The following is a 15417-nucleotide window of genomic DNA, read 5'->3' as shown; positions in this document are numbered from 1 at the left end:
TTAGTTGTCTCATTGTCAGTTAACTCAATTGTCTAAAGATTGGGGTCAGTAAAAGTTTTCTATAAAGGTGCAGACAGTAAATATTTTAGGCTTTGCAGGCCACATAGTGTATCACAACTACTCACCCCTGCCATTGCAGTACAAAAACAGTCATAAAACAGTATGTAACATGAGTGTGGCTGGGTTCCAATAAAACTTTATTCATAAAAAGAGGTGGCAGATGATATTTGGCCCAAGGACCACAGTTGCCAAACCCTGGTCTAAAGAATTTCACAGTCCAGTTAATATGAGTATTTTATTTTGCTAAATAATCAAAGCTTCTTTGAGCAAAATCCCACTCTGCTGTTTTATGAATTTAATTGTACCTCAAGTCAAATCATTTCTCTCTACAAATTCAAGGATATAATACCTCATTACAAATGGAAATGCCAGTTCCTTAGATGTTGTCACCAAGTTCATTTTAATAGTATTCTTTTTATACAGCTTTTGAAATAATTGTCTTGTGTCATTGATGCATCTTTTCTTCAAAAGAGGCAGTTTTTTTGTTTTGCGTACGTTTTACCTGAGTAATTTAGGTTTCACGTGAGTGGACTTAGTGTTGTGCCTCTTGTGGTCTCTTCCAGCCTTTAGATTGTTACTGTAATGCAATAATTTGTTCCTTTACACCTGTGTGTTTCTGCTGTTCATGCCTCCCCCTATCTTTTTTCTCTCAGGCCTGGTGGAGGCTTAATTTTCCTTGCTAAAGCAGTGAATGATCTGTTAGAGATTTTCTTTATATTTTGTTGGCTCTCAAGATCACCAGGCCCTACTCTTGTCCAGTTTTAGTAGAGTGATCGACATTTTCCCAGTAAAAGTTACACAGCCATATGTAAAACTAGAAACTATTGTTCCAGTAGCAGACTTCCCTACATTTTACAACTTTTGCCAGGTTAGGACTAAAACAAAGACTCAGCTGGAGTCCAGTGTGGTCCATTCATTCACATAAATAATTAAGAGTTATTAAATGCTATGTCATGGCAAGAAATTTAATTTCACTTGCAAGAAAATAAAATTGACCTTGTCTTCTAAAGGAATCACAGAATGTGATAGGTCCCTAAAGGGAGGGGGATTATTATCTTTTATGTTTCTTTATAGCTCTCAGAGCATTTGACACAATTGACTGTGAGGTACAGGTAGATAAATACTTGTTGAAATAGTACTTGTAGGACACTGAAAACCAATTAAACCATAGTCATTTGAGAGAAGAGGATCATTCTTGTTGAGTTTTTTTTAATCTCCTTTATGTTCTCAACCTCTATAATGCTATAACATGTAAGGTCCTAAAGCTTATTTTTTTAGCAATGTCATCATCCATGTGAAAATTAAAATTTTATTGTTCCTTTTGCTTTGTTTTTACTTTTTATTACATGCCGACCCATACCAATTAAACATCTCTTTCCTCAGATGGAGGCCAAAGTAAAGGGGACACTAAATTACCACGGAAATCTCAGTGACTTCCCAGCAAGCAAAAGAGATGACACACTCGGCTGGCTGATGGAATCTACCTGATGGGAAAGTACTCATGTGGTCATAGGGCTGCTGTTCTGTCAATGTTTACATTCTCTCGTCCCAAGCACTGTGGTGAGGAGGAAAAAGAAAAGAAAACATTACTTGAGTAAAGCCAGGTGCAGGAGGAAGAAATGCTTTCTGCAAAGTTAGTGACCTTTGGTCTCTTCTAAAGAAAGACAAAGTTACCATATTAACTGACTTGAAAGAGACTCAGTTGTCAAACCCACAGAAATACAAATTTGATTTTTCCCCGGGGGAGGAAGCAGGAAATTAAGGATTTGGGTAAACTCCATCCATCCTGGGGGTTGGATCTGAACATTTGTAGACATAACTGCATAATAAAAGGCAATACTTCTGAAATTAGTCCAGTTTGTCAGGAGTAATGATCATGTCTGAGTGGACTATGTAGCAAATTTGCCACAAAAGAAGTTAATGACCCTATGTCTGATATAGACAGTAGCTGAGTATAAATCATGTACCCTCAAAAATCCTGAGCAAACTTGAATCTTCTCCAGTGTATAGCAACTCCTGTGTAAATCAGTGGACTAAAGATGCTTCAGGAAAGTCATTTTAGCACAGTGATATATATTACATTTTTAAGTAGAAAAATTGAGCCTGTTGCTCTTAACAGACGAAACTTAGATGTTCCCTTTTTGTAAAAGGGTCAATTACATCTTCCATTCAGAAGCAGGTACTTAACTCTCTTCTTCAGGTGATTTGTGCATCTGGTATTGACTGGTTAATTCTTTCCATTCTTGATGTTAAAATGTGACTGTGTTCACATTTTCCTCTTGAGAAATGGGAATCTTTGATGTAGAGCTGGGGCTTTGGTCCACTTAGCCTTTGCAGGCCTGCCAGTATGAACTGTAAATCTCCCCCAACATCACCTCAGCTCACAACTTCTCCTTCTGTTCTTTTAGCTAGTGGTATTTCAGGTGATTATTAACTATTGACATAAACAGGTATAAGTGTGTATTACAGTGCTTCATTGGTCATTCAAATGGCATATATGTATTTTTTTGGAATTTTGAAGATAGTATTTTAAAGGGAGGAATTAAATTAGGATCATTGTGTGTACAGGGGATTATTTTTATAACAACCATAGTGTATTTTTACTCCCTGTATCCAATGTAGTGAAATTGATTTGGAGCATTTGGGATTTTAAAGCTTTACTAATATTTACTCAGAGTATTGATATGTGGGTAAACCTGCAGATAAGAAGACTCTTTCATTATTATAGCTTCCTCATGCAAATAGCATATTCAACAAAGGATGTTAAGGGAGAAATTTATGGTTACGTTTGGATACATTTTGATTTTTTTCACCTCATCATTGTTCTTGTCTCTCTTTTTTATTCCTATTTAGGCTTCTGAATGTTTTCAAACTGTACCCAAGAATGGTGTAAGCTTGGTCCATTAATAATGACAGACTAACCTAAAAAAAACAGTATCAGATTGGTAGTAGCAAGATTTCTTGCATATGTTTTCAGTATAAATCATTCTATACCCTTATGTTTATTCAGATAAGGGTATTAACCAGGCCCTTTTTTCCTTTCATAAGCAAAAGTTCCAAGTAGCCTTTAGGACTGTGAATAAATTACCACAGATCTCTTTAGATCTGTAAGCCTATATTTTGACTTCAAAGTCACATTGGCTTGCTTTATAGCAAAAAAAAGTTAATAACTGAAAACTTTAGTTCCAAGAACTTGTTACACTAAGGGAAAAGGATTGTTTCAAAAGGAATCATTGATATAATTACTTGCCTCTAAGAATTCAGTTTACCAATAAAGCAAGTAAGAATGTTGTGTCAACCTTGGTGGATATTTTGGAAGGATATGGGGATGTTGCCGATAGGTTTGACTTGAATTGAGTATGTTTGATTAGAGTTTGTTTGTTTTAACTAGCAAAGCTTACCCAATTCTTGAGTTGTTCCAATGTAGCATACCTCTTGCTTTTATCTAATTTAGAAGAAAAAAGTCCTTGTTAATCTATAGGAATTTTCCTTTGGGAAGTCGCCTTTGTTTTACTTCCCATACCAGGAGAGGAGTCAGAGTACACATTAATCTCTCTTCCCGATAGTTGTGCATGTATTCATCTGTGTGTTTATCTGTACACATATATTTATCTATATATAAAATAAGTTCATTATGTAGTTTAAGTCGATGAATAACAACTTTAATTTCTTAAATCCATCAACTCTGAATCATGCCATGTGAAGATCCCTGATGACTGTCTTCATTAGAGAAAAAGAGGATTATCATTTCTTCCCCCAGTATCGTTTTATAACTAACCAGTAAAAATAACTGAAGGCCATTGGCTCTGAGAAGTCCTCATATGTGGAGATTCTCTTCTGTTCTCTTCAGTCCTGATTATGTGAGGACTACTGCCTCACTGCACCACATTTTCACTACCTTAATCCATTTCAATCAAGACTACCCTTTTATGTTGTACAAATGAAACAAACATCCTTATATTTCTTAAAAAGTATGATCACAGAGTTACTATTGATACATGTAAATACCTATTTATTTTCTAGGTCATAACATTGAAGATGGTGTCCGTACTGTACGGTCACCTATTTTTACAGTTTTTTTTTACTAAAAACATACATACAAATCGGTTATTTTTCAGCACAGAGGCTTGTGACTCATATTCTATTTTTGCACTTGAAAGTCAAATTATGTTATTTTTTAAAATGGTGAGTAATTGGAAAGGATATAGAGCAATGTGTATTTCTGAAAAGCATTAGCAGCATCCCAGTGTAAAAGTAATCAGCACACAATTATGTCCCATTCAGCGGGATTCTTGATTCAGGAAAAGTAAGCTGTTTGTTTTCAACTGACTTGTATTTTAAATTGCCTTCACTGATGTGTAAGCTGTTACTGTACATACAAGTTAATCCTCAGTATTCACGAGCAATAATGAATGGTCAGCAGAGTTGTCTCCAGAGATAGCAGTGCTGAGCCTCGGTTGGAGACTGAGAGCAAGTGTCAAGCTCATTCAGAGCCTCCACAATAGATGTAAGCAATAATTTCATTATAAGTCGATTATAATTCTTTCTCATACACTTCTGAGATCAGAGGTAAAAGAAATCATGGTTTTAAAACAGCCTGAAGAAATTAAGTTTTGGGAAAAGAAGTGAGGTTAATCTAAAGTCACAAAAATCTTGATGTTGAGGGAATCAGAGGATTGTGTTAGTACTTTCTTTCATGCCTACCACCCCTTTGATGGATGTTGTTAGCCCAAATTACTTTTTTTAATATCATAGAAGCTGAATAGGGTTTATCATATCACTAGGGCAGGAGGAAGAACCGGGCACACACACGTTTGAAAGCTGTGGGTTTGACACCTGTTTGAAAACAACTTACATGAAAAGATTTTTAACCCAGGATTTTTTTTTCCCAAAGCAGATCTAAATTGTTTACTACCCAGGTTTGGAAAGGGCAGACACCTCTAATCTTTCTCCTCTCGTTGCCCTGTACCACACCCCTTTCCACCTCTACTTGGTTCAAGATATTTTCTGAAATGGAATTCTACTGTTATTCAAACTGCCATTGATTATGAGAACGCTGTGTTCCTTGGGATCATCTCTTAGAACTCCAGTTATCTATCAGATTTGCTGCTACATTTGTAAAATGAACTTTGCCTGTAATGGTCAACTTTAATCTAATTTACAGTTCTTTCTAGGAAGTTTTGTCATATTATTTGACCCATGTATAGAATTAAGATACTTTATTTTAGGGGTGTACCATAAAAGCACACTGGTCCCTGTAGTCTTTTTATCATCATTTAGGTTTTGAATTTTTGTTTGCTTTTTGTTTGTTGATGTTTGTTTTGTCTTGTTTTAAATTAGAAATAGAAGAGTGAGAGAAATCTATAATCAGGCCAAACTTGAGAACTTGCCCTGTGCTTCAGCACTGTAGTTTCTGCTGACCTTATGTTCTCAAAAGGGCACTTTTACTTTCTGTTGTGCATGTATGATTGTTTTTGTTTGTTTGTTTTGATTTTTGCTTTTTAGGGGGCTTTTGTTTTTGTAATAATGATGCAGAAGAAAAATGCAGTAGTTGGTAAATGACATTACAAACATGTTATACAATTTTATTTTATAAAATTTAAGGGGAAAGATTTAATTCTGTAAATCATTTCTTAGCTCTGGTAAAATGGCTTATCTATTACTCCTCTAAAACATACTCAATTCAGGCCTTTGTCTTTGTTAAGTGCCTTTTTTTTTCTTTCTTTTTCCCTCTTTTGAAACTGTTCTCAGATACCCTAAAGTACAGGCTAATATATCAGGGGATTCAGAAGGAAGAATCTCAAACTTGCCAAGATGATGTAATGCTGTAATATTCTTCCTTTTCCTTATATGTATATGGATATATGTGTAAGATACATACATACATGCATACATATATATGTGTATATATATGTATACATATGTAATATATATTATATAAAACTAGTAGCTGCTGTACCATTGCATCCTTTCCAAGCACTCCCCTTTTAATGTTTGCAAAATTTCTGCCTTGTTTATTCCATTGCTTTTAGTCAATTCAAATGGGTAGATTGGGCAATTGTCTTTTTACAAGATACTGTCTTCCCCCTTTGAATGTCTGTTTATAGAAGTTAACAGCAACAACAACAACAACAAGTATATATATAAAATGTCAGTTATTATAAGTAAAATTTAGTGGACTCATTGACTATTCCTGGATGTAATCCACTGCTTTCTGTCATTCAAATTGGCATGCCTAATACTGGATAAAGCATTGGAATAACAAGAGTCTTTCCTTCTGGGTCAAGCTGATAAGGTACACGATGGCAGGCAAGACTAAAGACGTGGGAGAGCTAGAGTTAGAACCATGGTATTGTTTCTGAGTTTTGAAGGAAGTTACCAACTTTGTCAATATGAAAATGCATTGTATGTTCTTCTGGGAAATGATTTTCGAAGAATTCATATAGCTGCATATCTGTCAAAAGGTTAATAAACTTTAGAAGTAGAAAGACTTCAGATACTGAGGAAAACATATAACGCATAGCATTCTTGAGAGAGGTTCAGTTTTCTTATTTGCCAAATAATTACATTTGGCTTAATATGATTTAATGGTTATTTATGTTTCTCCCTTGAGCAAAAAATAATATCTGGTAGCTAATATTCATCTGTTGTTGAAAACAGACGTGACATGTTAAAGGAGACTAAGTTGAACCAATCCTCGAAACCCAGTACAAATATCTCTAATAAATGCCCCCTTTTAAATACATTTTAACTGAGAGGAGGAGACTAATGGCCAAAAAGGAGAAAGCAGAGGCTCCTGGTAGTGTTACCTGATAGCAAGACTGTTGTCAGGCAGCCTCAGTTCAGTCGTGTTACTCTTAAATTACTGTGTTTAGGGGGAATATCATTTAACCTTTGTGCCTCAGATTACCCACTAGAAAATTGGGTATAATAATATTCACCTACCTCCCAGGGATATCAGAGACTTTTTCAAAAATATTTTGAGTTTTTCTAAAATGTCCTATATGATTAAAAAAGTATTATCATCTTCCTGCAGAGGCTAAAAAATATTTCCCTATGATGGGTATAAAAAGCACCATATGATTTTTAAGTTAAAAAAAAAATCACTGGAATTCTAATTTAGATACATATTTGTTATTTAAACATATTATATTTGTGGTTGGATAAAATGCTTCGTTTCAGGTTAATAAGTGGGGAGGGGTAAATAACACTAAGTTTCTTAATCATAAGTAGATTTTTTTTAGCCATTCATGCTATTACTACACGTGTGATTTTTGCCAAGGTTGTGGAGCTGAAGCTAGCTAAAGCTTGGATGATTGGTTATTGGAGTTGATTAATGATCCCAAATGTTTCATCTGCCTCACTTTGCCATCTTCTCAATCTAATTTCCATATATTACTTGTTGAGTGATGGATAGCTAAGCTTTTACCTTTCTAAGAATGAATGGGAGTTTCCGCCTTCTTGTGAATCAGAGATTGTGTACTATTCCTGTAACTATAGGCTTATCCAGCTCTTCACCGAAGGGGCAAGCACTACACACAGTCAGCTGTACTTTTAGCCGGTCTACCTTTGTAACTTGTGCTTCTTCAGCTGTGAAAGAGTTGGAGCCATCAACTGCTCAGGTTGTTAGGAAAATGGGGAGGGGAGGCCGGATTCTCTTCCTAGCTGGGGCAGGGGTGGGGAGGGTGCGGGTAGAAGGAAGCATGTTTTGCCCAACTCCTAGGAGGAAAGGAAGGTCATATGATCCTACCCTCCATTGGGTATATTAAGCAGTAATACATAGAATTTTCCTTTTATCATTTGAAACAACAACAGGAAGAAATTGTTGCTGTTTCTCAGAGCTGAATGCTGAGCAACATTTGTTAGGGACGTGTGTAGATTTAAATTGTAGCAGGTATTCAGGGTCAGGAAAGAGAATGTAGGGGGATGAGGAACAGCACATCCGGTGTAAGTGAGTCAGGAGAAAGCACCAGGCCCAAGCAGAACAAGCCTCTTGGGAAGTTCCCAGAACTGGCTGAGGCCCATTTCATCTCCAGTGATAGGATGTTTTTCCTTAAAAGTCACTTTTTGGTTTTTTTTGTCGCTTTTTCCAGATAAAGCCTTAGTTAGTAGCCTCTAAATATCAACTATGCAGATAAACATACACATTTTCCACATTTTCCCTCTTTTTTCCATTCTTTAAATAACAGACGTTAATGAAGACTTCTACCCAAAGAAATAAGGCATAAGGGTTTTGTTGAATGTGTGTTTGTTCCTCTAGGGAAAAGTAATGGAAACATAAAAATAGAGATATTTTGTGTGTTCATCTATCCTAAAATGTGAACTTTATATTGAAAAACTAAGTACAGATTCTGGTGCAAACTGTAGTTAGAATCATGAAATGTCTTTGGGTTGTTAAGATAAAACCATCCCAGTGTTCAATTCTGAGAAAGTTTTAGATTCTGTGGCACAGTGTTCGCGTTTGTGGAGCTAAACAGATGGTCAGACTATAATTAAAAAGTAGCTTTGAATATTAATGTCAAATTCTTATTCTTTCTTCATTTTCTTTAGTCTTCATTCTTCTTTCCTCTAGTCTGAGCTCTTAAGTTAACCATTTCATCTACCAATTGCTACTCTAGAATATAAGTTGCTAAGAGTCTGGGGAGGAAAGGTTAAACTGTCTTTCACCTCCTTTTCTCACTCACATTGACCATCTCTGCTGTGTTCCCGTTGAATTCAAAAGTAAAGACTACAGGAGTTTTCCAGGAGGCTATTTACATCCCAGCGCAGACTCAGACAGGAACTGGTAGGATTTTAATCAGACTGCCTTTGAATAACTTGGTATTAAGTTAATTATGTTTTTCTCAGATACTCCCAAAGTACCATTTGCTTGGAAGTAACTATTTGTGATCTTTATTTCATTTCCTCATACTGTAATACTTTTATTTTTCAGCCTTTCTTTCATGTCCATTTTAGAGTGGGTTAGTACTTTTCCGAACTGTTACCTAAACAGGTCAAGAATACTTTAAAAAATTTCAGTAGTAAAATTAAAGGGGTCTATATGTCCAGGACTTAGAGTCATCACTGGTGACCTGAATTTTTTTTTTCTCTTCTTTGTGTTAAAAATAGATTTCTCTACTATATAAAGCAGTAGTAGCTACATTGCATGGCTTCCTCTTGATACTTTTCAAGGTTATTCAAAAGAGATGCAAATCTTGTTAGGGCTCTTATTTCACATAGCACTCTGCCTTGCTTGTTTTCATTACTTCCCCAGGAATAAACCTACTTTGCAAAGGTCTGAGTCAGATAGGCCATATGAATGCTTAGTACCAATTTTATATTCTTCAGAAAACTCTCTATACATTATTTGCTCCCATTTTGCCAATAATAATATTCTATTTTATCTTAAATCTAGTTTTAAAATATTTTGTAATAAAGCACTAATGGAAACCTAATTGAAATACAAACAAGATAATGATTACCTAAAATAACTTGGAGATACTTCTGTTTTTTAAGTTAAAAGCTCCATCTGCCCTCTAAGCACATTTAGGACTCGGCACTAACCAAGACCAACCAACTAGCATGTTTTTCTGTGTGACAACATGCCCTTTGTCAGATCTCAGCTATATTATGTTTTCTGTCCTTGCGGCCATAAACTTACCTCCTTTTTTTGCTACTTTCTTCTATTTGCAGGGGTAGTATGCCCTGTGCCCACACATTGGGTTTTCTTTCCTGTACCTGTGAAATTACCAAGAATTATCCCAATTTTGGCCAGAGGCATTAAAAGAGAAGTTATTCTCAGTTGACAAAGGTATTACTGTTTTATGTAGGTAGTTGGAAAGTTGACCAAGTTTGGCCAACTTTAAAAATCCTGGCTATGCTTACATAATTAATTACATAGACCTTCTGAGACCTTCAGATAAGCAAGGGGCCCTTTCACCAGTAGAGGTAGGTTTCCAACCTACACATAATTTCCTGGCCAGCCTCCAGAGGAAGGATTCAAGCTTTGTACTGTTCTTTTCTTGGCTGTCATCGGAAAAACTATATTATAGAATGTATCAAAAGTATCTAATTGTCCTTAAGAAGAGTATGTAAATGTGGAGCTTGCCCTTGTTTATTGCTCACTAGACACTGTCAAACTTAAAAGAAAGGGAAAAAAAATCTCTGGCTGGTGAAAATTTTGTGCCCCAAGTAATATGTTAATCAAAGTCTACCACGGTAACCAAGTGATGAGTGTTTTCTCTTTTATTACAAGCAAGAAAACTCATTTGCAGTTGTAAAAATTATTGTGGGACTGCAGACCTATTTGCTGTAACTGATTGGAAATAAGGATTCTGATTTTTAGGCTGGGTAATAAGCACATATTTCCACCCCTTGCAGTATGAATTTTCATAAAGGAAAGACTTTTGTTTGGTAACAGAAGGAAAAACAGGACTTATTTATACAGTGAATGTTCACTCTTTAGAGGAACTTCCCTCCAGTTACACATCATGTTCTTACTTTAGCCACCTCCACACTTGATATAGATGCCAACATGTTTTACGAGTCTTGAAGGAAGGAGCCTAAATAAGTGCTGCTCCTCTGGGTGAAAGGCCCTGATTATTGTATTGCATTTGTTTATAGGGAGGTGTGTTTTTGCTAACTTGAAGGGATATACTGTATTTTAAGTAAGTGTGTGACTTAATATTTTGGGATTTTTTTTCCTCCTTTAAAACTGGACCTGAACACAGCTTTGAGTTGATATTTGTAATAATCTCAGGACCTGAAAGATTGTAGCATTTAGTGTGTCTTAAAAATTATGTACTGTACCAGCCATGGATTTTTGTAAATATACCTGTCTCCCTTTTTTGTATTATTTTAGTAAAAAAAAATAATAATAAATTTAAATAAAAGGGGGTGGTGATGACACGTGGATGGGTGTGGGTATGTATGTGTGTGTGTTTGCATAAGGCTCTTTTGAGATGAACTGGTGCTTGTTTAATTTCCGGCTCGAATCAGAGCAGGAATATGGACAAACTGCTGCTACTGAACCCTGCACTGAGCCTAGGTGTTTCCATTGTGTTTCCTAGTGATTGACCAGGAAATGACTAAGTTAAAATTCTTCCCACTGCCATCTTGCCTTTGGATTCTCAGTTCTACACACTTTTTGAACTTTAAAGGTAAAGCTTTCCAAACTTTGGGTGGTTTGCTGGTCTCTAGTTTTTAGAGAGCTCTTGTCACTATTTTCTAAGAAGAAAGGACAGGTAAATTTTTTTAACCAAAAAAAAAAAAAATCACATTTCATAAAACCCGGATGAATTTTGGAGAGGACTTAAACATTCCTAAATGTGGATCTGTGAATTTAGTAAATAGACCCTATTGATATACTCAGTGCAGGGATTTTTGTTTTTTTCGTAACAGCCTTGCTCATATTCCAGGTGTAGCTAAGCAAACCCCTGTTTTAAAGCAGGAGCCTTATTTGATTCAGTGTAGATGTTTTCCTGTCTATCCTTTGTGACAGGGCCTTTTACATGAGTGTTTTTTCTTTTTTGTATGTGTCACGTGTTTGTTGTATTAAATAAAGAGGAATGTACATATTATTCTCGTGTCTGTTGTATCATTGGACTAACTTGGATTTTAATAATTTATTCTATCAGTGGTGGTTGAGTATCTCCTGCTTGTATCACACTGTGCTCGGCGCTGTGGGATACAGAAGTAAGGGCATAGTCCCCACCCTCCGTATATTTACAGTTTGCAATCACGTGATAAGTTAAAAGACAACAGTTCAAAATTTGTTGCAAGAGTGTGGTCCATGGCCACCTGACATTTGAGTTCACAGTAGGGGAGAAACTGGACTGGAAAGACTGAGGGAGATTTTGTCATGTTGATGGCATTTGAACTGGGCCTCCAAGGATAAGTGGGATTTGGCTGGGAAGGAGGAAGAGGGAACATCCTGAGCAGAGTCAGGAAGAAATGAGAAGGAGGCCAGGCTGGTGTGAGGTGGACATTGGGGTGAGTTGAAGAAGCCAGGCTGTGGGAGTCTGGAATGCAAGCTTACTAAGTTCTTCCTCCAGGTTATAGGATGTGTGTGTGTGTATATACCTCCAGGGTCAAGGCTTGCAGTTGTAGATACAGGAATTAGTTGCATAGGTGAGCATCTTTAGTCTTACTTGTAGAGGATTTCTTTAGGAAAAATATTGTTGAGAGAAAAAAGTAGAAAAAGAATTCAACCTTAGAAATCCAGGTAGTGAGTGGGAAAAGGATGAAAAAGTAGAAAGCAACTTGTCAGAGAAATTGAACAGTTTTGTCATAAGTGTGTGTGTGCATAGAAAATACAGAAAAGAGCATATGCCCTTGAATATAAAGAGTGGTGGTGTTTGTACTTAAGTGTATTTTCAGTACACTGTCATTAAGATGAATTTAAAAAGCATGATCCTTATGCAGGGAGGAGGGTAGGCGGCAAGCGCTTTTATGAAAAACAAGTAACATTTAAGGACAGTTTTGTGAAAATGTATTCTTGGGAGTAACAGCCCCTCAAGAAATCTGTAGTTAAATAATTTGACTACACTTAACTATGTTGTCACCATCTTGTAAATGTGTATTAACATATTAAAGGTGCCGTTCTTAAACAGAATTTTTTAAACCCATAATTTTCTCAAGCTTATTTGACCATGGAATACTTTTGTTCATGTAACTTCAGTTAACATTAAATTATATAAGGCATATGAAGCACTTAGCACAATGACACGTAGTAAGCACTAGGTAAATGTTAGCTTTTATTACCATTCATACTAGTTATATTTTATTATTTATTATATGGTATATAATTTTTTAAAGTTTTTAAGAAGAAAAATCATGGCCCAGGGAGTTAAGGATTTCAGAATAACCAAGTCAGTTTAGAGAGCCAAGAAGTAAGCAGGTAGAGAAATGCAGCCAGTTCTCTAGAGTTAAATGAGGGACAGGGGTCCAGAAGAGGGGATGGTTCAAAGGAGTAGAGAAAGCTCTGAAGCAGGAAGTATGGTTTTCACTTGTCCACATAGTCAGGAAATCATCTCAGACCTCAGCTTTGGCACTGAAAAGAGTATCTGTGGCTAGTTATGAAAAGCGACAACTCTTAGATGGAGCTCGAAGGCAGAAGTTGACAAATTGGTGATGGAGCTACTTTGCTGTTACAAATGTATTCTAAGGGGAAAATGGCCTTGTACAAAGGTTTCTGTACAAGGGGCTTCATCTGTGTTGCTCATAACAGTAAAAGTTTGAAACAATCCAATGTGCTTGAGGGGATTGATAAAGTAAATAAAAATACTACTACTAAATAAAATTGTTTTAAAAAGAGAAGTTATAGGTGTTAATGCACATAGACAAAAAATATGGAGGGACATACACTCCAGCATACGCAGAGTGGTGATATGAGTGGCTTTTTTCTTTATCCTTTTACTTAAATGTATTTTCAGTGAACATGGATAACATGAGTAAGTTTTTTGGTTTGGGGCTTTTTTAAAGAAACAAGTAGGTGGTTTAATTGAAGAAAAGGGAAAAGAAATGGGAAGAAGCCTCTTGCTGTCTCATTGCTGGGAGAAAAGAATTTATTTCTTCCACTCAGACGCTATTAGATCCCAAAATTGGATCTGGCTTAGAGGGAAGACACAACTGAACTGCTCGATTTAAAGATTTTTTTTGAAAAGATTATTCTTACACTTAATTGAAAAGAAAAAAGTACTAAATACATGATTGTACAGTGAATGCAAAACATCTTTCCTACCCATGGCCCCATTTTCCTCCCCCAGACCAACCACTGCTAACTAGTTTCTCCAGTTAAAAGTATAAATTTGTATCTGACTTTTTAACATAAATTTAGCATACGTATCTGCTCTACTATACCTAGCATTTGTTTTCAATTATCTTGGAGGTCCACATCAGCACATACAGAGGTCTGACTTGTACTTTTTTTTTTTTTTTTTTGGCACACGGGCTTAGTTGCTCCGTGGCATGTGGGATCTTCCTGGAGCAGGGATCGAACCTGTGTCCCCTGCATTGGCAGGCGGATTCTTAACCACTGCGCCACCTAGGAAGCCCCTGACTTGTACTTTTTGACAGCTCATAATATTCTATAGTTACAGTACCACAATTTATTGTATCCATTCTTTATTGATGGGCAGTTAGATAACAGGTCAAATCCTGGTATCCTTTAGGTATTTGCGGTCTGTGTATGCATCTCAAACCAACAGTCAGAAGTTTGTTTTGTGATGGATAATAATGACTGACATTCCAGGTTTGAAAGTCGGTGTCTGGAATCTGGGACGTTGCTTCATATCTAGGTAAAGGTTCGAGGAATACTTGAGAAAATACATCTTTTTTAAAAAAGTTTTGAAAGTTGGAAGTAAAAGCAGAAGAACTGATTCTAGGTGCACAAATTGTTAAATTACATTCCAGGTGGGATCGTGAGCTTTTCAGAGGACAGTGACAGCCCCTCTGACGTAGGTATCGTCTAGTACGATCGCTCTTCCTCATCAATACGTGCCTTGACATGGCTTGTCTTCTCTGTCTCTGTGTGTATTTACCTCTTCTGTGTCCCTGTGTCTGTCCCTTCACTATTTTCCCACTATCTTTTTTCTAGTAGGGTGGGCACAAGCTGCGGATCTCCTCTCAGCCTGTTTCCTCATTTCTGCAGGGATAATCCCCAGTGGTGGGGTTTGTTGTTGAATTAGAGACAAGGTATGGAAAGCACCTAGCATAGTGCCTAGCACATAAGAAGAGCTAATGAATGGTGGCTACTATTATTCTGTCTCTTTTCTGCCTTTTCTCTTTTTAAATTCATGCTTCCTCTTGCTCTCGTAATTTCCCCAAATATAGACGTGAAATACATATTTAAAAGTACAGGAGTGGATAAATATCGGTTAAAATTCTTTCATCACAGGTGTCAAACCCCTAGCATAAAAAGTAAGGGGAGACTACTCTAAAAATAAAGTCTATTAAACCAGTTAAGGGACTCCTTTGGTTCATATAAGTGAGCAGTCTAGAGTTAAACCTAGTTTAGGGAAAGCTTTATCCAGTGATTCAGTGTCACCAAGAGCTAGCCATCTGTCTCTGATCTGGCATTCAAAGTGTCAGGTTTCACAGATAGCCCTCTGACAGCTACTGCCCCTCCCTTCATAGCCAATGGGCTGCTGCATTTCCACACTGTCTGTCAGTATGTGTTGTATATAAACTCGTTTCTGCTTTATTGTACTTCAGATGCAAAGCAATGCATTAATCATGTGCCTCAATCCATAGCACATGATCTTCATCACTTAATACAAATCTCATTCCCTCGTTTTATTATAAATTAGGTTTCTCCTTCCTTCCTTAGTCCCCACTCCCTCTGTCCCAAAGGTCCCCACCCTTACTTTTTTGATATGT

General features: G+C 36.5%; 1 protein-coding gene across 5 annotated transcripts in view; it reads left to right on the top strand.

Annotated features, from left to right (window-relative positions):
- Nucleotides 1-11637, top strand: part of UBN2 (ubinuclein 2) — an 80525-nt gene extending 68888 nt beyond the window's left edge. For all 5 annotated transcript variants that reach the window (XM_057730703.1, XM_057730706.1, XM_057730705.1 and 2 more), the window contains one exon: nt 1444-11637. In XM_057730703.1, the coding sequence (XP_057586686.1) occupies nt 1444-1493 (50 nt within the window). In that variant the 3' untranslated portion in view covers nt 1494-11637. The remainder of the gene's footprint in view (nt 1-1443) is intronic.
- The last annotated feature ends 3780 nt before the right edge of the window (nt 11638-15417 follow it).

The sequence above is a fragment of the Hippopotamus amphibius genome, chromosome 4 (assembly GCF_030028045.1).
Source record: "Hippopotamus amphibius kiboko isolate mHipAmp2 chromosome 4, mHipAmp2.hap2, whole genome shotgun sequence".
NCBI classification, from domain to species: domain Eukaryota; kingdom Metazoa; phylum Chordata; class Mammalia; order Artiodactyla; family Hippopotamidae; genus Hippopotamus; species Hippopotamus amphibius.
This window is presented reverse-complemented; position numbering and strand designations above follow the sequence as displayed.